The following is a 25153-nucleotide window of genomic DNA, read 5'->3' on the forward strand; positions in this document are numbered from 1 at the left end:
ACTGAACGCCTATTTTATTTTACCGCATGTCTGTCTCTTAAAGAATACCGACAAAAAATTCACCACACAAAATTAGAGACAATTTCAGGCGATAAAAAAACAGCATCACGATAAAATATACACATAAAACATACTGAGAAAAATGGCTGCAGGCAGAAAAATACACGTGAAGTAAAAGGAAAAAAAGCTGAGGGCCGGCGTTGACCTAGCTCTTTGTCGGCCCCTAAATTTCTTACATTATTATTGAGAAAAGAAACGATGGCTTTTATAATATTGCATATTAATTAAATACAACTAAGAGATCGTATTAATAGGTCAAAGTAGGTAAATTCGGTTAGAAATAATTACAGAAAATGTGGTTAATATCGATAGGAATGGTGATTGGTAATGAAAGTTGGTTTGGGATAATAAGAAATAGTTAAACTTGGTTACAGAAAATGAAGATTGGTTGAAGGTTGTTCGAGATAGTGAGAAGTAGCGAAAATTGGTTAGATAATTGGTTGGTTGCTTGAAGATGGTTAGTAATACTGATGGATGGCTAAAGTTGCTTAGGATATTGATGGTTGGTTCAAGATGGTTAGTGATAATGAGAAATGGCTAAAGTTGGTTAGAGATATTATGGTTGGTTGAAGTTAATGAGATATGGTTAAAGTTGGTTACAGATAATGAAGGTTAGTTGAAGGTGGTTAGTGATAATGAGAAATGGCCAAAGTTGGTTAGAGATACTGATGACTGGTTAAAGATGGTTGGAGATCATGAGAAGTGTCTAAAGTTGATTAGAGATAATGATGGTTCCTTAAATATGGTTTGGGATAATGAGGGATGGTTAAAGTTGATTAGAGATATTGATGGTTGGTTAAAATTGGTTAGAGATAATGATAAATGGCTAAAGTTAGTTAGAGATATTGATGGTTGGTTAAAGTTGGTTAGAGATAATGAGAAATGGCTAACGTGGTTACAGATAATGATGGTATAGTTTTCAGGTCTCAGAGCTAGTGATGTATGGTTAAAAGTTCGGCTGACATAATGAAGGATCGTTGAAGATGCTCAGAATATGGGTAGGGATTAGTTAAACATACAAATCACCAAAATGATCAAATTTCAAGTTCATCACTCCGCAGACAGCAAGGGGAAATCTTACAATTATTATGTAGTTTGACTCTGACAGAATTTGGTAACTGGTTCGTAATGGATAAGAGACAAGCACAATTGACAAATAATATCCATTTATTCTACTCGCCTATAGAAGTTGAGGATGGAGCTGAAAGATTTCGGGTGTCTGTCGAAGAAGTACTCGTTGTCTATGAGGGAGTAGTCGTCACACAACTCCGTGATGGCCTCGTGGGTGTTGCACTCCCGGAGGCGTCCCAACCGGGTGTGAGGCAGCCGTTCCAAAGTCCTCCAGAGCACTTCGTGCTTCACTCCGCCGACGTTGATGATGACACGCCGGTTCAGCGCCTTCGAGCGCATAATCATGAAGGGCTCGGGAGGGAGAGAGCTCATGGAGCGGCATCGCACCCCCCCAACCTCGCCCATACTCCCCTCCGCCCCCGTCTGAAAAAAGGAAAAACTTTCATTATTTAATTGCTATAAAAGAATCAACCTTCTATTTTATAATAATTATTTGAACAGCTTGTCTTTCCAAATTGATAACTATTGCAGACCTTTGTTTTCCCAGTAAAAAAAAAATTCTATCAACGGCGCATGACGTGATGCCATATCGGAAGATAAAACCCTTCATCTTTATACTCCTTGTAAAAATCCCATGGCGAGTAAATAACGGGAAGGAAGAAGGGTACTTGCGGGATATCTTTAGGGCAGAGGCTGGCCGACAAGGTCGTAAACAGATTCGGAGGTGTGTTAATAGAAAGAGATCTGATATCTTTTCGCCTGGATAGAGTGTCCGGATTATCTGATAACACGGGATAATCTCCCTTTCTTCCCCATGTATACCTAGACTGCTTCTCACCCCGCAGGGAAAACAATCTGCTGAGAAAGCACTTGTGTATTTTCACATCATTTAGAATATTTTCCAACTTCATTCCTTAACTACTCATTGCCATTCTAATTTAAAGCTATGAAAAAACTACTTGTTAATATTTGATCGTGTTATTTTCCTTTTGTGTTAAGGCTTATTCGCTAGAAAAAGTGAGCCGCCATATTCTTACAGTGAACTGTTTACCATCGATTGTGAATTTCGAATTATTTTTCATATATGGTCAACTATCGATTCTAATATGATCGTACTGAATGTTCGAAGTTTTTCCCTTCGGCTATTAAACTTTTAAAAGTTTAGTGGTGTTTCATTTACGGGCTTCATGAAAGAACGGAGTTTTGTATATATAAAAATATCGAAGTTTTGTTAGTCGATGGTCAACTATTACAGATTTTTTTATTATTGTACAATAATAAAAATTATATTTCTTTTCTCCTAGACTATCAATCTATCGGTTTAGTCGCGTTTCACATAAAGTGTTCATAAAAGATAGATTTTTTAAATATAAAATATCGATATTCAATTATGGATTTTTATATAATCGATAGTAAATGTTTGATGTTTTCCTCCTCGCTATCAATATTTGAAAAGTTAAGTGTTGTTTCTCAAACGGGTTCATGAAAGATTGATCTTAAAAAAATCGATATTTTTACCATCGGTGGTTAATTATCGATTGTTATAACATCGATAGTGAATATTCGATGTTTTTTCCTGGGCTATCAATCTTTGAAAAGTTTAGTCGCGTTTCACAAAAAGTGTTCATAACACATAGGTTTTTTAAACATAAAATATCGATATTCAATTATGAATTTTTACATAATCGATAGTGAATGTTCGATGTTTTCGCTATTAATATTTGAAAAGTTAAGTGTAATTTCTCTTAACGGGTTCATGAAAGATTGATGTTTAAAAAAATCAATATTTTTCATTGATGGTTAATTATCGATTGTTATAACATCGATAGTGAATATTAGATGTTTTTTTCTTCAGCTATCAATCTTTGAAAAGTTTAGTCGCGTTTCACAAAAAGTATTCATAAAAGATAGATTTTTTTAAACATAAAATATCAATATTCACTAATCGATTCTTATAACATCGATAGTGAATGTTATATGTTTTTTCCTGGGCTAGCAATCTATAAAAAGTTTAGTCCCGTTTCACAAAAAGTGTTCAAAAAACATAATTTTTTAAACATAAAATATCGATATTCAATTACGAATTTTTACATAATCGATAGTGAATGTTCGATGTTTTCCCCCTATTAATATTTGAAAAGTTAAGTGTTGTTGCTCAAACGGGTTTATAAAAGATTGATGAGTTAAAAAAAATTAGTATTTTTACCATTGGTGATTAATTGTCGATTGTTGTAACATCGATAATAAATGTTAGATTTTTCCTGACCTATCAATCTTTGAAAAGGTTAGACGGGTTCACAAAATGAAAGATAGCTGTTTCTAGAGAAATATCGATATTTTTGCCATCAATGGTTATTTATCGATTCTTGTAACATTTTTTAAAGATTTTAATTTTTGTAAAGATTTTTTCTCTACGGCTATCAATATTTCAGTTCATGAAAAATCGTTCGGTATTGTTGCCATTTAACGTCAAATATCGACACTTTTTATCATCGATAGTGAATGTTTTTCTCTTCAGCTATCAATCTTTGAAAGTTTAGTGGTTTTTTTTCCATAAAGGGTTAATGAAAAATTGATGTTTTTAAAATAAATATATCGATATACTTGCAATCGATGGCCAACTATCGATTTTCATATCATTTATGGAGAATTTCTCCTCGCTGTTAATATCTGAAAAGTTGATGCTCTTAAAATATCATTATTTGAATAAAAATACTATTGCTAATTAAGGCTTTGCTGAGTTTGTGTTTCTTCTGTAATGTTTACGTACGTTTTGTCTTATTAGTTTCTTTTACTTAGGTTAAACCTGGCTCGTGAGCGCGGACCGAATGGAAGTTTTAACCGGCTGTTTGTTTCCGTCGGTCAGAAATCGATAAAATTAAGACTGGCGTGACTGATAGCCCTAAGGGCCCGATAGGGGTATCCGTTCTCTAATTACGGACGTCTTCTGAAAATTCAGAAACTCCTGGGGAAAATCGATGTCTTATAGTGCGTGTTATAGGGTCGAAATCGATTCCTGGGAGGGAGTGGGACAAGGGCCTAAATTTTCCTCAAACTCTACGGGCGGATCTAACTTTCCATAAGTTCCACAAGTCCCAACATGAACAACGATAAATAAAATATATTGAATATATCGTAAAAAAGAGTAAGGAATCATTTATTGCTTGAAAACCCATTAACTTAATAAATACGTTTCAAAACACTTTCGCCCTTTTATACCAGCCAAAGAAAGTTATTTCCAGTTTACCGGGGGGAAAAGAAATTTCCACAGCCCCTGAGGAAACTATATTTCCCGAATCGCGTGTTCGAGAGGAAACATTTGATTTCGATTGGCCACGGTTCCCATTAGAGCGAGGGGGTGCGCCTCTTACAATCAAGTCCTAGATACTTAAATTTTACCAGCTGGTCGACCGTGGTCTCACGCCAGCTGGAACGCCCTAATCCCTAATTTTCAACCCTTATCTCTAAGGGTTAATAAAAACCGAAAAGGATATCGCGTGCCATACACCCCTGATAAACGGGTCAAGTGTTTTGTTCAAAATTAGATAATTATTAATTAATCTCATCTTTTTTCAAAATAGGTTTTCTTAAATTGAAAATTCGTCTTAAAAAATCTCATAGCTTCCTTATGAAGCGATTATTTATAATTCCGTCCTGAGACCTTCCATACTGGAATATCGACATATATGAAATTTTTTGAACATTTTATCATGGCAAATGGATTATCCAGTAGAGTTATTTTCCGCCTGCCTTATCCGGATTAACGATACTCCATACATTCATCAATTTTCCGGGATGGTTTTTTTAATACAAAAAGCCCCCCTCCCTCCAATGATCTTCAATACCATGCTCGATTGGCTAACCTCAATGCTACCTCAACTAGTTATATTTATTTCTTTGCTATTTATGAAATTTAAAAAAATTGGTGGGAAGGATTTAAAAAATGTGGAAATATGGTTGGGTTCCCTTAATCTTTACCAACAACCCCTGGTGACATCGTCAAAGGCTTGGGATCCAGGGTGATGGTGTCCTAGTCGTCTCTAATGAATTATGGGGTGAAAATGACAGCCCAATTAGATAGGAAGAAAATAGGCCGGTTTCTTTAGTTTTAGGAATCACGGAGGTTGAGAATTTTAGTGGAAAAGCGCGTGGTTCGAAGGACAGCACTACTGCCCAAAGGTCTGTCTGGGCATGACTTACTGGAATAATAGGACACTGAAGCTGGAAGCCAGGAGAATCCCCTCCCCAGAAGATTCTAACACACACCTAATTTTAAGCCCAAACCTGCGTATTTTTTTCGTATGCAACCAATTATGCCTTGGCTCCATGTGGAGAGCATGTAGGTGCACAATTGCTCATGAGCAAACAACTTTTTCCGTTCCCTTCCCAATTTAAATGGAGTCACATTAATCGCAGCGTTTTCTTTCTGAGCGTTAGAACAATGAGAACGATTCCCACAGCTGCCCTGAAAGTCCTCTTGAATCTACCACGATGGAAACACTAGAGCCAATAACTCCTAAGCTAATACAGGGACAAGGTCTCATAGACTACTTGCATAAAAAGAATCAATTAAAACGTCGGGAGGAACTTAACGCAGAGGATCCAAAATTCCGCTTTTATAAACTTGATAGACCTACTCGAACAAAGGGACCGCAGTTAATGCCGACTATATCTGGTACAGATGGCTCTAAGACGGAATAGTTGTAAAAGTTGTAATAAGGTCAAGTGTTCGTATCTATGGAAATAAACCAAAGAATTCATATGTCTTGGGCGATACGCCACCGTCTTTCAGGTGGAGACCCACTGTGGCAAAGAATATCCATCTACTCGGACAGCCAGGAAGCAATAAGTGCAACCTCATCGGTAATAAAGTCCAAAGCTATATGGGATTGCATCGAGGTCATTTGGGAGAGCAAAAAATCACACTTGTTTGCCTTGTAGGGCATACCCAAGGAAAGTACATCAAGGGCACCTATCGACCCTGAACACTTTTGCGGCATATCAAGCCAGAAACATAGATACGTCAGACAATGTGTTGAGAATAAGACCTCGGTTCAATGAAATTTTCCTTATTCTGACCACGATCTCGCGATCGCCTGATCTCGATGACTCAACCTTGTAATTCAAACTGCGGAATCAGATGAGGAGTTCCTTCGCTTTCCTTTTCGAGGGATTTATAAGTCTCTTAGCTTGTCTACCTAGTGCTCTTGTCCAGTTTCCCGCTCCAACATTAGCACAATCCGCAGTTCGCCTAGATGTGGTCCCATGGGTGGGAGGGTTCTTTGGCTAGTTGGTCAGTCTGTTCTTTTCCTTTTACACCTACATGTCCCTGAACCTAGCTCAAGATAACCTTGTGCTCCTTAAGGACATTAGGTGAATTGACACTGCCAATTAGTTCGGAGCTTAAACCATATGCATTATACCTGCCTGACTGTCCGAAAATATTTACTGCACCTTTGACTTCTTTATCAATTTCTGCGCAAAGTTAGATTGGATGGATCCCAGTTTAGAAGATAGTTTGACCCAGTCGGTGTTTTACTAGGCCCTTTTACCCCTGTATTCGTTCCATCTTTGGTCCATCATCTCATTTTCAGGTACTTTCCAGAATTTTGCTGTTTGCTTTTCTTACGAAGATCTCTGTTGTCTAAGTCTACTTGATCTGTTTTCATTTAATTTTGTCAGGTGCCTTTATATCTCGTTTATTTTAATTCTGTACTGAATTTTGTGATGGTTTCTTTTTAGAGATCTGGTATTAGTTCTATGTATCTGAGCAGTATGTTGAAACTTAGTGAAGCTGCCCTTTGATCACGAATGTGTATGGGCGGGTGATTTGCAATATGTTGTGTCTTCTAAGCAGTGTTTTTAGTCATCATGCTAGGGCTAATGGACTGACTCTATTGATGTTTAATCTCTGGTCAATGTTAGTAGTGCCTTATGCTACATGCCAAATTATGTAGTGTGTATCTTTTATGACTTCTCTTGAGCTGTTTTTTTTTGTTTCAAGAGTTTCTTTGGAGAATGTGGCTTTATTTTGACAGAGGGTGATTTTAGATTTAGTTTCCTTATTCCTGTGAAGGGTATAGGAGTTGTCACCACGTGCCTATGGTATCCTAAGTTATAGTTATACGTTCTACTACTAGCAACCAGTGGAAGAGGCAACAGTTACTTATGGAATGTATTGTGTGCTGACAAATTGTTTCATAGTTTTATCAACTGTAAAAATAAGAACGTATGACAATCCAACAGGTTTAGCTTGAGAGTATTTTCTTGATTATCTATTGCCGAACAAAAACCGTCGACGTTTTGTTTTTTAAAACCCATGGAAAATTCATGAATAGTGAACAGGGTCCCCAGTAGAAAACTCAAATGTCGTGAATAATGACACGGCAGATCCTCCTCACCCTCTCGTCCGATGATTTATCGTCCAGGTGATAACGTGACTCCGGCCGTTGTCCCTTGATGTAATTTTCCAGTATTCCGACTTTTCCCCGTTTGGCCGTATCGTCTTTTGGAGTACATTAGATCGGGGTTGACTCTTGACCTTTCCCTCCTCCGACTCACTGGTATTGATCCGGCAGCGGTCCCTACCATCACTTACCTACTTACGCCCTTGTTTATTTACAATTTACATGTGAAAAAAGGGTTGTGAGGCTTTTTCTTAAAATAGCCTTTCTCCTGATTTCGCCGGTTGGTTTTTTTTATTAGAAAGGTTTCGAATATAACGGGATTTCTTTATCAGGCTCTCGGTTTTCCTTTGGGTTTTCGTGTCTCGCACCTTTTTCCCGATAACCCACACTAGACTTCATCCATTTATAGATTCCGATGTCCGCAAATAGACTGAAACCGTGAACTAGAATCTTTATCTTAAAAAAAAAAAAAAAAAATCCGACCGTTTAACAAAACAATATTTATCTTTCATCACGCAGTGATCATTTATCAATCATCAGAATTCCAGGCTACCATGTCCAGGAAATCGCTCCTTCCAAACTACCATATAAATTTTTATTTCTAATAGTCAAATAATAAGAACAATCCATAAGTACAAAAATGAGTATTCATAATTTTGTAATTTCAAAGGATTTCTTAATTTATCATTCCTAGCTTTCGATGATTAAGATAAAAAAAGGCAATCTTTGCCACAGTCTTTGGATGTTTCTTTAGAAGCAGGAAAAGAAAGAAAAGAGTATACATTACTACGTAACCCTAACTCTACGGAACTTAACCTAACCAGGCACCAATGCAAACCCTACCTTTCCTAATGTAACCTATCACTAAGGGCTATTTAAAAAAAACTAAAACAGCCGAAAAGAGTTTCCAAAAATAAATAAAAATATCCCCTCTTATTGATGAATAAGGATTGGGAAATAACAAAGATAGAAAACAGAAAAGCATATGCATTACTAACCTAACCTTAGTCCTTAACCTAACCCTAATTTGCCTAGCCCGTTCCGAATTGTGCGTAACCTCACCTAACCCGCCTCGAACCCTAACCACACCTAACCTAACGTAACCCATCGATAGTAAGGGATACGTTATGTATAAAAGTGTGTATAATTTTGAGATGAAGACGATTTCTTAATTTATCATGCAGCCTTCAGAGCCGAAGATTAATATAAAGAAAAATAAGGCAATCTTTGCCACAGAGTCTTTGGCTGTTTCTCTAGAAGCAGGAAAAGAAAGAAAACATACATTACTACGTAACTCTAACTCTACGTAACTTAACCTAGCCAGGCACCAATACAAACCCTACCTTACCTAATGTAACCTATCAGCAAGGGCTATTTAAAAAAAACTAAAACTAAAAAACTAAAAGAGTTTCAAAAAATAAATAAAAATATCCTCTCTTATTGATGAATAACAAAGATAGAAGATAGAAAAGCAGCAAGCAAGGGTTAGTAAACCTAACATTAGTCCTTACCCTAACCCTCATTTTATGTAGCCTAGCACTTTCCAAATTGTGTGTAACCTCACCTAACCCATCTCGAACCCTAACTCTACCTTAGCTAGATGTTATACGTAACGTTACGTTATGTATAAAAGTGTGTATAATTTTGAGATGAAGACGATTTCTTAATTTATCATGTAGCTTCAGGGAGGAAGATAATAAATAATACAGTCTTTGGATGTTTATTCATAAGATGCATATATTCAAATATGACAGATTAAGTTATGATAAAAAAAGCCTTTATCATCTGACCCGACTTTGACCCAGTTTCTACTGGATTTTCCTGTGCCTATTGCATCTTGGTCCTCATGTCAGGACTTGATTTTCCTGTTATTCCGTCCCTCATCGACTTTAGTATTAATTTGTTTACAATTTCACATCTTGGACCGCTGCCTGATTGTCTGATTTGCGGCTGTTTTCTCGCCAGTATATCCTCGTGAGATTTCCAAGCGTACAGGTCATTAAAGGACGATTCCGCATCGGCCCAATGGGTGTTTCTCGACCTTGCACTGCAGTACACACCTTAATCTCAATTTGTTTTGTTTGGGAGCCAACTGGCTCGTTTGTTCTGTAGCTGCTATTATTATTTATGAACGTTACGTTTTATGCATAAATTTTAGCTGTTCTGAATTAAAATAAACTAGACATATAGTCAAGTATAAGCAATAACTAAAAGATATACAATGGACTATAGCTAATCTGAAAATCCTTTATTAGAAAACATAAATTTTTACGATATGGCTCACTTCAAACTCTACTGATTAGTCGCGGCACTTTCATCCAAAAATTGTGAGGTGTGCTTGTTCAACCTGTAGTTTGGTCCTTTCCGAGTGTCTCGGCCTGGATACCCTAACTCTAATACTAAACCTAACCCTTTACCTAACCTTGTTTCTAACCCAACGTAGGTTAACCTAACGTGGCCCTAGTCCTGCTTCTACCTAACCTAACGCAACCCATCAATATTAAGGGTTAAGTATAAAAGTGTAAACTTTTGAGCTGAGGCAACACTTGGTAAAGTGTCGAAACGAATTCAGGTAGAAAAACTAAAACAGCTGAGAAGAGTATTTTTGGATAAGGGACTGGCAACAGCAAAGCAGGAAGAAGAGAATATACATTACTAACCTGACCTTTTTATATCCAGAATCCCACACTATATCATAACTTTACTCGGTACGTAACTCAACCTAACCTGGCCACATGTTCTTTTGGCTGGTGAATTTTGATTTATTGATTAGATTACAAAAAAAAAGTTTTTCTTTAGGCAAAAACATATAACTAAACGAATTTTTTAATTAGTTTAATTTTTTAAAGTAATGCTCAAATAGGAAAACAAATCATTTAATAATTTATTTTGACATGATTAACAAGTTTATAATTTAGTATTTTCTTTCTTCCTTCTGGCTGACGGTATGTGTTTTTTTGTTTAGTTATTCCTCAGTTTTGCAGTTGCAGGGTGATACAAATCACAGAATTATTTCATTCAATTTATACGACAGGAAGGACAAATGTTCAGATTATTAAAATGATTTTCCGTTTGGAGAAATGTTCTTGAAAATTTGACCAACTCTCCCGGATATTGTTACTTTATCGCATCCCGTTGTTTATTAGGAAGAGAAATGGTTCAAATTTTATTTTATAAATGAACGACGTCCTGATGGATACGAAGGAAATTCGGATCGCTCGATTTTCTTTCAAGGCAAATACATTATTTTTCCAAGCCGAGGTAAAAAAAGGGGGAAAAAAGGAAGGCGTCGGGTTTCAGCGAATGTCCTGGAATGATGCCCAGCTTGCATCAGTGGAATGAATAAAGTTTCCGTACAGGGTGTTAAGTCAGGGGACGAGTATTCTCGAAGGGCGCGCGGCCGGAAAAGCGAAGAAAGTCGATCTCTATTTCACTTCTTGATTAAATTCGAACACAACCCGGCGTTGAAAGTGTAGCCGTGTGTGCAAACAGGCGGGGAACAACATAATCAACATGTCGCGGACGTGGGATTTTGCGAGTCAAACCGACGTTGAAAAATAAACCGCTCTTTTTCCCCCACAGAAATATTCCAAATCGACTTAGTCATAGTTTTCTACTAAACCAGCATTAGCCAAAAAATCGGAGGATAAAATCAATCTTCAACAACTTCACTTTACTGAATCTAGAAAACTTTAAAACCTGCCATAAAAAAAATCAATGATTGATTTATGAAATTCTAGGCTGAATAAACTTTTTCTTATTAAACCATGTTGTTCCAGTTAAAGTTCATTGGAACGAACATCATCAATCACCAACTTTGACCGATCAGTCATCGATAATTTGGAACCCATTTACAATTAGTATCAAATTAGCTATTTTTTTAAATATTTGTTTTGCAAGAATGGCTAGATCCATTTTTTTACTAGTCAATTATTGACCGACCAAAAGTTCATATTCCATGATTAATGTGTGGAGGTTAGTGACCGTTAATCGATAATTATTCAGAAATCGTGAGATGTAAACAATGTTTATAAATCCCAGGCCCTGAAGATGATCTCAATAAAGATCGAAACGTTGGCACAATAAAGATAATGTTTTTCTGAAACCTACATCACACCAGACCGCATCTCACTATTTCTGAATAATCCATGATTAATATTATTCTTCTTACAATAAGAATCATAAATTAACAATTTGACAAATCAATAATTGACCTCAATCAACGAAGCAATCATAATGCTTATTCTAATTCTATTACCAATCAGAATTTTTTTACTAGTTAATTATTGACAGGCCGAAAGTTCATATTCCATGATTAATATTATTCTTCTTACAGTAAGAATCATAAATTAACAATTTGACAAATCAATAATTGACCTCAATCAACGAAGCAATCATAATACTTATTCTGATTCTATTACCAATCAGAATTTTTTTACTAGTAAATTATTGACCAGCCGAAAGATCATATACCAAGATTAATATTCTTCTTCTTAACAGAAGAATCATAAATTTATCAATTTGACAAATCAATAATTGACCTCAATGAACAAAGCAATCATAATGCTTATTCTAATTCTATTATCAATCAGAATTTTTTTACTAGTAAATTATTGACCTCCGCAAGTTCATATTCCATGATTCTTCTTATAAAACATCATAACTTAACAATTTGACAGATCAATAATTGACCTCGATCAACGCAGCAATCATAATACTTATTCTAATTTTATCATCAATCAGAATTTTTTTTAGTATTCAATTACTGACCGTCCGCAAGTTCATATTCCATGATTAATATAATTCTTCTTATAAATATGAATCATCAATTAAAGATTTGCCAGATCAATAATTGACCTCGTGAATATCCCGGTCGTTACAACGTCCAATAAATTTTCAATTTTATCATCGGCCATTTGCAGACATGGTAACAATGCGTTGAGTCCTGATAGGAAAAAAAAACTACAAAAATATTTTAATTGACCCATAATTGTCCACGGGAATATTCAAAGTGGGTGGCGAATGAGCAATCAATATAACGATCAAAATGACTTTGGTAATTACTACCATTCTTAATCATTAAATTACATTTTTAGTCAATTATTGACCTCTTGAATGTTCATATCGAGGCCGTAGGTTAAATTTACATTGTTTTAAAATAGCCCCATTTTAAAACAATGCAAATTTAGCCTTTAAATTATATATATATANGAATGAACATTGCCTTTTATATTTTGCTATTATATTTATATTTATATTTTCAATTGACAAAGCAATAAATAACCTTGTGAATATTCCAGTCGTTTAAGGTTAATTAGTTTTATAATAATAATTATTATTATTATTGGCCCATTCGTACATCAGGACAGTTTTTGATTTTCTTTGCAGACGTGCTAACAGTGCGTTCAATCCTGATAATAATAATAAAAAAACATTTTATTTGGTTTCGAGGTCCGCATGACCAAATAAATTCTTTTCAATTAATTAAGGTTTTGGTTGAGATAAAAAAGTCAGAGTCACAAGCGGGATTCGAACCCACGACCTTCGGCTAAATACGTCGCTACTCTACCACTTGAGCTATCTTGACTTCGGTCCACTCGGACACTAACTTCCCATTTCAACCCTCACCTTTTGAATTTTCCCTCCTTTTTACCATATTTCAAATGTCGTGTAATCTATTTGATTCTCGGCGACAAATGAAAAGGAAAGGTGGGGTTGAGATGAAAAGTTAGTGTCCGAGTGGATCGAAGTCAAGATAGCTCAAGTGGTAGAGTAGCGACGTATTTAGCCGAAGGTCGTGGGTTCGAATCCCACTTGTGGCGTTGACTTTTTATCTCAACCAAAACCTTAATTAATAATAATAAACACTTCATCAATTATTTTAATTGACTACTGTATCATTGACCTGATCAGTGTTTAATCTATCGGCTTTATTTAAAAAAAAATGTCATCGTACTCACGGCAGATAAAAGTGTAAAAGTGTCGATAAAAGATAACCAAATTTCTATTTTCTAATCGATAACTGTCTAAATATTTCTATAGGGTCTTTAGATAAAAACCGAGTACCATTTTTATTATTAATTTAATAATTGAGATCAACTGATTATTCCAATCGGGAAATTCTGATAAAACCGTCGGTCATGTGATAAATTTTGGCGCTGATCTTATGGCACACTAATCAATAATTATGTTGTAATTGACCTTATCAATGTTAACCTTGTGTTTAAGGTTAAACTTTTTTAAATTATCTGGTCATTAAATTCGTAGGTCCTGCTGTTTGGTGTCGATCTTAAAAATTCGCTAATCCGTTAGTTTACCGCCCTTCTAATTATCGATCATATTATTTCTAGTGAATAGTCAATAATTGACTTCAGTAATATTCCAATTATGCCTCCGGTCCAAAATTCTCTAGGTTTATTTGATACAAATGAAGTCAATGCAGTTTGGTTCAATCCTGATTATTGGAATTACCGATCAATGAGAATTAATCGCTTTTAGGGGACGATAATTGAAACGAGTCAATTGTTGACTTTCTAGATGTTTTGTCCTGTTTTATTTTTGTTGAATCTGCATATGTCAATAAAACCGGCCGTGCTTTTTGAGCAAGTTGGGAAAAACCTGTTCTGTCAATTTATTTAAAAAATTGACTTGTTGAGTTCAACAGGTTGAGTAAATTTTTTTCCTGATTGTTCAAAAATTGCATCAACGGTTATTACGGATATTTGAACATTTATTGTTGTGGGTTATTCGTGCGATTATTTAATAGACGTTTGAAGTTAAGAATAGACAAAGAGTCAGGATTATCCGGCGGATTATGTTATTGCGAAACGGATGGGTGAGAACTATCCGTTAATGCACACCTTTTCGTTCGTGTCGCACGCAACGGCTCCTGTTAGATTAATGGATTATAGTTCTTCAGTTTCCAACCTGTAACGGCGGTTTTTTTTGCTTTTTTGTGTACTGGAATTGTTCTCACGATGAAATAAATTTGACGCGTGGAACGGAAAAGAAGTTAGAATGAAACCGCCTCTCCGCGTCAATTCAACCGTTCGGTTTCGACTCGAAATGAAAAGAAAAAAAGCCGGATTATCAAATGTGGGGTTTTGGTAAAATTTGGTAAAATTCATCCCTTTTTCTTGTAAACAAATGGGATTTAATAAACGAGCCCTTTATTGAAATTGGGCCGGGGTTTTTTTTGAACAGACGTCAATTTCGTAGCTGGACGAATATTACCCCGGGTTTTTTTTTCAAAGGTTGACAGTGGTGTGGAACGGGAAGAAAAATTGCAACGTACAAATCAACCCCCTTTCTATACAGAGCCCCTGGGTCGCGGCTACCCCTTTAGGAAATATTTGCATAAATTTCCAATTTTCCCGTGAGAAAGTGGATTAGATGGGAGAATGGTTACGCCCACTGTCGGATCGAATGGACTGGAGATAATTTCGGGGGAGGTTTATTCCTAGAAATTACAGGAGAAATAAATTATTTTGTTTGCGGAGATGCCCGTGAGAATGCCAAACGAGAAGAAACGACTCCTTGTGATCATCGATTGCTCATAGTCCACAAGTCGACCCATCTCAATAAAAAATTCAATAATAGCTCTGAGAGCGCCGCAAGGTTTAGTCTTTGACACGGCGCTCATCACTGTAAGGTAAAGGTCCCGGGTTCGAATCCAGCGGCCCTGCATTCGAACCCGACATACTTACAAATGGGCTTTTTTTCAAAAACACCGGCACCTTTTGAGGGTTTATATGACCTCTGCTGTTGCGAACCCTCGTAAAAAAAAAAAAAAAAAAAAAAAAAAAATAGCTCTGAGACTGTTGCACAGGACAAGGGGTGGCCTATCGAGTCCATGAGTCCCAAAAGACATCAATGTTGACAATGGGCCCTAGGAGCCTAGAATCAAAATAACATTTGTAAATGTGATCTTAAGCCTAAGTTGCTATGTATTTCAAAGTCAAAAACTGACGATTTTTTTTTTTTTAAACCTAGAATGAGTAAATAATATCCCGTATTGTTTATGATTAAATATATAAAAAGTTACAAAAACAAAATAGTCTTTCAATAAATTGGTAAGAATATTAAGTTGTTGAAAAAAAAATCAATTCTGATTCGTTTTAAGCAGTCTTCAAAGACCACGAATAAGGATTTTCAAGGAAAAAATAGACATTTTTGTGCTGGATCGGGGTACATTTTTTTGTTCTCCTTGATTTTTGGTTTCCATTTAAAAAATTCATAACTGGAATGGGGTTTGCCCAAATTCAACGTTGTGACAACCAATTAAGGTTTTTAGTATAAATAAAAAGTCATTGTCACGAGCGGGATTCGAACCCACGATCTTCGGCTAGATACGCCGCTGCTCTAACCACTTGAGCTATCGTGACCTCGATAACGTTTTGTATATCTAATATCATTTACTTCAATCCTGCATATTATTATCTTATCTTCGATTAAAAAAAGAAAGATCCATATTTGCTGGCTTTTAGGGGGTGCTTAAAACGAATCCAAATTTTTTTTTGTTTTTGCAAAAACTGAATTTTTTTACCTACTTTACTGAAATCGTTTTTTGGTTTTTATAACTTTTTGGATATCTAACATCATTTACTTCAATCCTGCAAATTATTTTCTTATTTTTGATTTAAAAAAGAAAGATTCATATTTGATGGCTTTTAGGGGGTGCTTAAAACGAATCCGAATTTTTTGAGTGGAAAAACTGAATTTTTTTGCCTACTTTATTGAAATCGTCTTTTGATCTTTATAATTTTTTGGATATCTAACATCATTTACTTCAATCCTGCATATTATTTTCTTATCTTAGATTAACAAAAGAAAAATCCATATTTCATAGTGTTTAGGGGGTGTTTAAAACGAAACCGAATTTTTTGTGTGGAAAAAACTGAATTTTTTACCAACTTTACTGAAAGCGTCTTTTGGTTTTTGTAACTTTTTGAATATCTAATATCATTTACTTCAATCCTGCATATTATTATCTTATCTTAGATTAAAAAAAGAAAGATCCATATTTCCTGGCTTTTAGGGGGTGCTTAAAACGAATCCAAATTGTTTTTTTTTGTTTTTGCAAAAACTGAATTTTTGTACCTACTTTACAGAAAGCGTCTTTTGGTTTTTGTAACTTTTTGTATATCTAATCTCATTTAATAAAATGTTGTACATTATTTTCTTATTCTATGTAAACAATTGAATCGACTGGTATGTAATAACCTCGAAACACATGTACAACAAAAGACATGAAACATTTAAGAAAGTGATTTTGACAGAACACTCGGATTCACTACAATTTTTTGACCTAGTATAGACCTAGCCAAGAAAAGTTTCATTACTGAGACCGACCCCACGTTAGTAGCTTCGAAATGTTCTAAAGAGTTTTCCTTAGAGACCTAACTCAGTGTTTTAAATATTTTTTACGCTCACATACACAATAATCTTTATTATTATGCGAGGTATAATGGTAAATTTTACCACATTTCGTCTAATCCTTGTGTTTTTCATTAATTATTTTACCATAGCCTACGACAAATCGTTTCTATAAAAATACAAATTTTTTGAAATGTACTGTTACTGTATTAGAGGCTGAGTGTTTTATAATTATATTTGATGCGTTTTTAGGTATCTGGGGCAAAGACGTCTTATTCCATGGTTATTAAACTTTAATCAGAAGATAAACTGTTTTATGATTCTGAGTTTTATAAAATTACTTGGCAAGATATTAAAATAATAATTGTTGTTGTAGGGGGTGGGGTCTCTTATCTCGGGTGTACTGGCCTGTCCTAGTTTCGAAGTAGAACGAATTATAATTAATATTATGGAGTTAGTTATTTAAAAAAAAATGTTTTTGTTTTAATCTTGACTGCTTAAGACGTTTATAGTTGGAAATCGCTCTGGAAAATGGAAGTCGAATGCAATCAAAAAAGTGTTTCGATAAAAGGCGTGTTCTTTCGCCGAGTATATACATCCGAGATGATTAATAGCCCTTTCGCCCTTTTTCACAATGAAGCCGTTTTGACTTTATTTTCACCGGAAAGGGGGAAGGGTAGAAGGGGGTTGAAAAAAGCTGAAAAGAACAGACAACCTTCCCTGACGTCGGCTCAAGTAGTTGTGGGTGTCCTGTTGCCAGGAACAATGGCCCCTCCACCCTTTTCCAGAGAGATTCGCCCTTTCGAGAGCAGGCCGTCTGGTTGCAGATCGATACGCGCGCGCAAACGGGGGCCGCCCCCACCCGCCAAAATAGGCGACCCGTTCATAAACAAAATCCGCACCCGTGAGCTTTTTTTTGACTCCAACTTAAAAAGCAAAAATTATGCCTGGAACCCTTCTAAATTTTCGGAGGCGACGAAATAAAAACCTACATCATTGAACATAAGACGAATCCTGCCCTGATAGTAGAACTTTAATAAGAAAACAGACCGAAATATACAAAATCCTTTTAATTTCTTTGAAATAAATAACTTGATATTTGATATTCATTTTTGGGGACAGGCTTCAAAAGCTTACGTGCTTATCGCTTGATAGTATTTTATTCGGACGCTTCTAGCCTAGATTAGACGTTGACATGATTCAAAACACTAATGACTATGGTAACAACTTTTCGCCAGCTTCTGAGTCTTCTTAACAGTTTTCTTAAAAATTTACATAGCCTAAAACTAAAAAAGAAAATCAATAAATAAATAGACAAATAGAAAACGGAAGAAATTGTATCTTAAAAGATCTCGTAAGGCGAAGTACAAATTTGAAAAATTTTTACTACTAAATGTCAAAATTTCACTGAGGGGATTCAAATTTAATTTTTCTATGCAGAAAATTTTGCGAGGTTTGCAATTAGGGCGGAAAACACGGCGTCAAGGATCAACAATGTCAGTTCTACTCCGAGGCATTGCAGGTTTAGCATACCTACCAATGTATATCTCGTAAGCACTAAATCCTACTTAGATTTAGGACAAAATAAAAAAGAACCTACGAGATAATAACAATTTCATTTTTAAAAAAATAGTGGGACCGCAATAGCGAATGGTTTTGGAGTCAGTCAGATCTTGGCTAGTAGTTCCCGCGTTCGTGGGTTCAATTCCCACAGTTGTATCTTTTTTCTGACGCCTAAGGGGACCGGTAGCCGCGATGGAAATTGACACGGCTTCATCAATGGAAGGTCTGGGGAGGATCGGATCTCATTAACCCTAAATTAACCCAACCCCCTTCGAAAATGAGTTTCTTCGAAGGAAACAACCAGCACACCGGGGGCTAAATTCACACACGTGTTCCGAGCTCACAAAAATGGAGCCAGGAACGGGATCAACAAGCTGGATAGAGCTGCTGTAGTTCCTGGTATCCACCGCAATAAAAATAAACAATATATCCCATAAGAATAAAACGAAATATAGTGAATGCGGAATTTTGTTTTAATGGCTTCTAGAGTGAGGTTGGGCCGATACAAGCAGGGAGCATTTTCCCTGAATACCACATACACTGCTCAATCTCAATCATCATCATCATCTACGCAAACTTTTTTTTAGATCAAACAACCTACAACAAAATCAACCTAGAGTCCATGTACAAGAAAATTTATAATTTAATCCAATAAAACGTTTTTTTGAGGCGAAAAGCTAAATAAAATTGGACTTCTTAATTCATGAAGATTCACATCGTAAAAAATAGAGTTATAAAATTGGTTTATGTAGGAATCGAGGCCGGGCCTGTGTGACGGACGATGGAGAAGTTCGAATTCCATTTCATTAATTTTGCCATTGTGAACAGCCTCGGGTTGTCACGGCACAGGACATTTTTATGTTTCGGATGTGTCACTCATCCCCTTAAATAGAGCCGAATAGAATATCAAATTCCTTGTATTGCCACGAAATCCCTTGAAAGAAAAACTAAACTTTTTTGTAATATTTTTTTGGCATGTATGTTGCCTGCGGATCTAATTTTGTCATCATCACCTTACACTTCGCGTATTTGTGTCGAGTACTAAAAAAATAAATTATTAATTCAAATTAAATTATTTTCTTATTTTCCATAATAAGTATGTTTAAAGATTAAGTTATAAAGATACCACCAAATCCTTTGAAAAATAAACTAGACTTTTTTCAATAATTTTCTGGCTGTTTTAGGTTGTCTGTTGATTTAATTTTGTAATTTTAGCATCATCACCTTACACTTTATCATATTTGTGTCGCGTGCTTAAAAAATTAAATAATTAAATATTGTAATTTTAAACTTTTCTTATCTTTCAGTTTAATTTCAAACCAAATCAGTTTTGTTTATTTTATCATTTATCATGTTATGGTATTTCCTTGTTCTGTCCTCTTTAATTGCTCCAGGAAACGGTTGAACTCAACAACTCTATTACAGTATTTTCCCCCCGTCGAACTAACTGATTTTCGCGCCAAATTATTATTTTTTCCTTTAAATTACCTTTTATTAAATTTCGAAGTAATTCTTTTAAAATTCAAGTGAACCTTTTTTAAACTTTAAATTAACCCTAACTTCACAATAACCTTTTTAATTTATAATTAAACCTTCTAATTATACCCTTTCTTCAAAGCGTTAAAACACTTATGAGATAAAATGTAAGGTTCTATCAAACAACCAAATTACTATAGTTCTATTCCATCAAACTAACCCTTTTTAATTTCAAATTATTTCTTTTTTTTTAAAGCATTACAAAACTTAAGAGATAATATGTACAATTTTATCCGACAACCCAATTATTACCTGAAAGGGGTTCGAATTCGGGGGGGGGGTACTACCTGAAAGGCACGGCGCTAAGGGTCTACAGTATCCGGCAAACTCGGACGTCTTGCGGGTTTAGCGTTTGAAGCCGTGATTAGCCATGATTTGAAGGCGGATTATTCAAAAAATAAATTTAAAGATTAAAAAATAATAATAACAAAATGAAATAAAAAACAAACCGACACTTGTATTTATTTGTTTATTTTCCGTAATAACTAGGATTAATAGTTGTCTTCAAACATAAACACAACATTAATAATTTGTTGTTTATCTATATGGAATGTTACTATCTTTTTATACTCTTTGGATTCAAAATATTTTTAGTTCAATTTCATTCTTTCCATGGCCATCTTGTCGTGTGAGTCAGTTGAATTGTTAAATTGTTTTCTTTCATGAAACAACAAAATTGAATAAAAAAGTTTATTCTTTGCTTAAAGCATAGTTTTAACTGGCTAGGTTTACATAGCCTGTCGCGTTCTACGTTCGACGACGTACGACGGCTTACGTCGATAGTTTTATTGCTCTTCCGCAGTACGGAAACGGTTTATTGATAGGTAGTCAACATCAAACTGTTATGTAAGGATGAGCTCTAAACCAACCTAGTCTATAGACGTCCCGCATCAGGTTTTCTACTACTGGACAGGCATCGAATAAAAAAGGCCACTATTCGCAGCATCTCTCTTAGATACCTGAACAATTAACAATCGTTGCAGTTTTCTATGAAGACTCACCACTGAACACGGCTAGAAATCTGACAGACCAACTGAAAGTGGATAAGCAGACCCTGCAAATCTCACAAAGGCAATGGTGGAATCGTCCATCGCCCTGCCAAAATTATTATCATATAGAATGGATCTTTTCCTGTAGTAAGATACGTTGAAGAAGTTCTGCTGTTCCTAAAAAAAGTCTTTTCTTTCAACAGATTTCTGCCAAAAGGGACAGACTTGTGTTTTGATCTATCTCGAATCTTCCACATCTATTACTGCATCTGCATTTCTTTTAATGATTTCTGACGAAAAGTGTCAAACCAAACTTGTGTTTTGATCTATCTCGAATCTTTTGAATATAATTCTTTTAATTATTCCTCAGAATCCTCACCCTAACTTTAATCCTAAGTCAAACACTTCCCTTACCTAACCCAACCTAATCCATCCCTAACCCTAACCTAACCCAACATTGTATACAGATTATGAAAATATTTGGCGTAATTGAAACGTAAAACTCTAACACAAAACTTGAAAAAAGAAAAAGAAAAAACAATACTACAAAAACTGTCATTTTTTTCTACAGATTTCTGACATAAATTGACAAAATAGTGTTTTGATCTATCCTGAATCTTTTGAATATATCTCGTTTAATACACCATTTAATAATTGCTGTGTAACTTTACCTGTTCTAATTCAAATTCTACCTAACCTGTCCATAATTCCAACGCTTGCCTAATGACCCCTACCTTCCAGGTATCTAACCTTACCCAACCGTACCACACCTAACCTAACTTGACATTCTAAAAAGAACAAAATATAGCACAAATCAAACGTTCGACTAAATATTTATAAAATAGACAAAGGCTCTCTAGTCGTAAAGAATTATTACCATTCATCGTACAAGTCCTTTAAAATGACAAATTGAACTCACAGTTAACGCGAGAATAGACAATCAAAAAAATGTGTCTAATCCAAAAACTAATGTGCGTTAAAAATCTGCCGTCTTTTATCAGGAATGATCTGTTCAATGTTTTCCTCAGCCAGATAAAATTTAAAATTGAAGCTGGTTCTCGGGAGGGGGAAGAGTAGATAAGTATTGGGTTCTAGGGTTAGGATGTATAAAACTTGGTGTGAAATTTTTGTATGTGGGAACGGAGCAGTTCGTTTTCAAAGGCTGTTGTAGAAAAGGCAGTTAGTCTGAGGACTAATGTTTGGAAGGATTTGATTTGCTTGATAATTGATGGCTTGGTGATTCCACTCAGTTCCACTCCATGTCCAAAGTGTTTGCAGTAATGTCTTGTTTAGAGGTAGGTGAGTTTTGACGGTCAAAACAGATTTCGGTCCTCAAAAGCCTTCAGAAAAAAATTTGTCTAAGTCTTCAGCTTAGCTTTTGTTCTCTTAAGCCTAGTGGAGGGATTCCACGTCAATGATGTCTAGGTATAGCCCCTAAGAATCTGAAATGAAAGGAAGCCCCTTATTAAAGTACAGAGGAGTCCAAGACTCCTTATGTAGTTTTCCAGTTTTCCAATGTAAACTTTGTGCATTTAACTCATTTAGCCTTGTCCTCTACATTTTGCACCGGTCTTTGATAAATGCAAGGCATTCTTGGAAATATGAGGTTGCTTAAAGGCTTGGATTAGAAGACAAAATTTAAGAAAGAAGAAAGAAGAAGAAAAATAACTTTATTCTGGGACTGGTGTCCCCTAAGAATAATTTACATGAACTAAATAAAGGAAGTACCTTCTATGAAGTTAAAAGTAAACAAACAAAAAAAGTAGAAATCTTGGCACAATGTATACCAGTAAGGCAGGACAAAAGAAAAAATTACAAGAACATTAAACAAAAATAACAAATGTTAACGTGAGGTCTCTGCTTGGAGGGAGAGGAGGTGATTATACAGGTGGGATTTAAAGGTGGAAAAGAAGGCAGCGTGACGAATAGAAAGGGGAAGGGAGTTCCAGAGTTTAGGGGCTCGGATCAGAAAGGATCTTTCGAAGGTATGGGTTGTATGTTGCGGAAGGATAAGGTCGATTGGGGATGAGCGGGTCTTACGAGTGAGATGTGAGGAGTTGAATTGGAGGGATTGGATGATGTAAGGAGGACGACGAGTGTGGATGGACTGGAAAAGAAAGCAACCTAGGAAATACTGTGCACGGAAGGAGGGGAATAGCCAGGAAAGTTGGGAATACAACCCCGACACCCGGGATCCCCGTGGGGTGCCGTACACAAATCTTACGCAACAATTCATAATACGCTTCAATCGCGCGTTCTCCCCCTCCGAGAGACCACCGTATGCCCAACAGCTATAATCGAAGAAGGGAGTATAAGGGAAGATATAAGGAGTTTGCGGGTGGAGAAAGGTAAGAGAAGCCAGGACAGTCGAAACAGGCTGAGAGAGGCAATGGAATGGCGGGAAATTTGGGAAATGTGAGAATGCCAGGAAAGGTTTTGGTCAAAGACTAATCCTAGGTTTTTAACCGAAGAGCAGATGGGTTGGGATGGTTATTTAGCATGAGAGGTGGGATGCTGGGGAGTTGCCTGGACCCGATAATTATGGCCGTGGATTTGGACGGATTGAGGACTAGGGAATTTTTATGGGCCCATTCGTTGATGGAGTTTAGGTCTTTTTGGATCTTGAAAGTGCCCGAGTGAAGATCGGAAGGGTGGAAGGATATGTATATTTGGGAGTCATTAGCATATAGGTGATAGTTGCAGAACTGGATGGAGTCGGGCAGATCATTGATATAAATGGAAAAAAGGATAGGAGAGATGCTAGAGCCTTGGGGCACTCCAGATTTTAGAGGGAGGAAGGAGGAGGTAAGGCCATTGGGAAGGGAGACAGCTTGGTGGCGATTGGTAAGGTAGGAGTGGAACCAACTGGAATTTAGGTAGTGTTATGGTTAAGGACGGGTAAGATTAGGTTGAGTTAACCTTTGCATTTAGCTGCTGTACACGACCGAATATTGCTTTTTGTTTTTTTAAATCATCAATAAAAAATAAAAACTTGGTGCAGAACGTTTCTTCAGAAGTCTTCGCCTTTTGTATAATCTTTATTATTCAATATAAATTGTGCACGTTATAATAAAAAAATGTTAACGTTTTCCTAAAAATGACAATTTAGGCAAATAATATCGGGGGGGATTTTATTATATGGTAATTAATTTTGATTACTAATTTGATTATATTATAGTATGCATATGTATTAAATTTGCCATACTGGATCAATTAAGAGTAATGGAATAACCTAATAATTTATATATAGACTAGCCAGGAGCTATTTATCGGATATACTTGTAAAATCTGTGTTACTATAAATTATATTTTTTATTTGAACAAATAACTACAAATTTTTAAAATAGTGATCCGTATGACCCTCTGACGTTTTTTACTTGTTCATTAAAGCGGTATGGGTCAAGAATGGTTTGGCATTGCACTTAAAACAAAGTTGGACTTAGACAAAACGTTGTATTAGGCCATTTCCATGAAGTCCTGACCAGGGCACGTTATAATCCAAGCTTTTAAAGTAATTCAGCACTGTTTAAAACTTAATCCGACGTTATCTCCGGCCATGCTAATACTAGCGTGTTTCTATTGTCCGAACAATGTTTGAATATTATATGAAGAGGATTGTACCATAACGTTTTCAACCTTCGGGTAATAATCTGAAGCCTATTTATGTTTCCTATTTAATTGAAAATTTCAATATATTGGGTTATTTGGGCTTCGTATTTTCAAAAAAGGCAAAACTTTCACATTTTCTTTTATCATTTACCTACTGAACTTCAACCTCTCCGATCCATTCTCTCTGCTGTTCCTCAAGGAAGAATCCTAGGTCCTTTACATTTTATCATATACAAGACTTCCCTGTGCAAACCTCGATTTAAATGGTATTTATCGCTCCGAGGAATAACCAAGTTCTCTAGAGTGAGTGTGTTTCTAGACTTTTATTTTTGTATCGGGTGGTGATGTATGTATTGCATGTTTTTTGTCTATGTTTTAGTTAGCAACATGAGAACAAACAAGAGGCTAGCATTTTAGATTATTGACTTAGTACAAAGATAAAAACAAAGAGTCAGGAATCAGACCGAGACGATCAAATTGCTGCAGCTTATAACAAACTAAGCATAAAAGACCAGAAAAAGAAAGAAAACACAACAGCTGCTT

General features: G+C 35.7%; 2 protein-coding genes across 10 annotated transcripts in view; one reads left to right on the plus strand and one right to left on the minus strand.

The window, feature by feature from the left end:
- LOC106671139 (cyclin-Q-like) overlaps positions 1 to 25153 on the plus strand; it is a 79407-nt gene that overhangs the window by 28186 nt on the left and 26068 nt on the right. The gene's annotated exons all lie outside the window — the stretch shown is intronic.
- The window catches only part of LOC106671138 (potassium voltage-gated channel protein Shab), a 70181-nt gene that overhangs the window by 25183 nt on the left and 19845 nt on the right, over positions 1 to 25153 (minus strand). For all 8 annotated transcript variants that reach the window (XM_024224533.1, XM_024224531.1, XM_024224532.1 and 5 more), the window contains exon 2: positions 1241 to 1554. In XM_024224533.1, the coding sequence (XP_024080301.1) occupies positions 1241 to 1536 (296 nt within the window). In that variant the 5' untranslated portion in view covers positions 1537 to 1554. The remainder of the gene's footprint in view (positions 1 to 1240; positions 1555 to 25153) is intronic.

The sequence above is a fragment of the Cimex lectularius genome, unplaced genomic scaffold (genome assembly GCF_000648675.2).
Source record: "Cimex lectularius strain Harlan isolate CLEC.00 unplaced genomic scaffold, Clec_2.1 scaffold39, whole genome shotgun sequence".
Lineage (NCBI taxonomy): Eukaryota > Metazoa > Arthropoda > Insecta > Hemiptera > Cimicidae > Cimex > Cimex lectularius.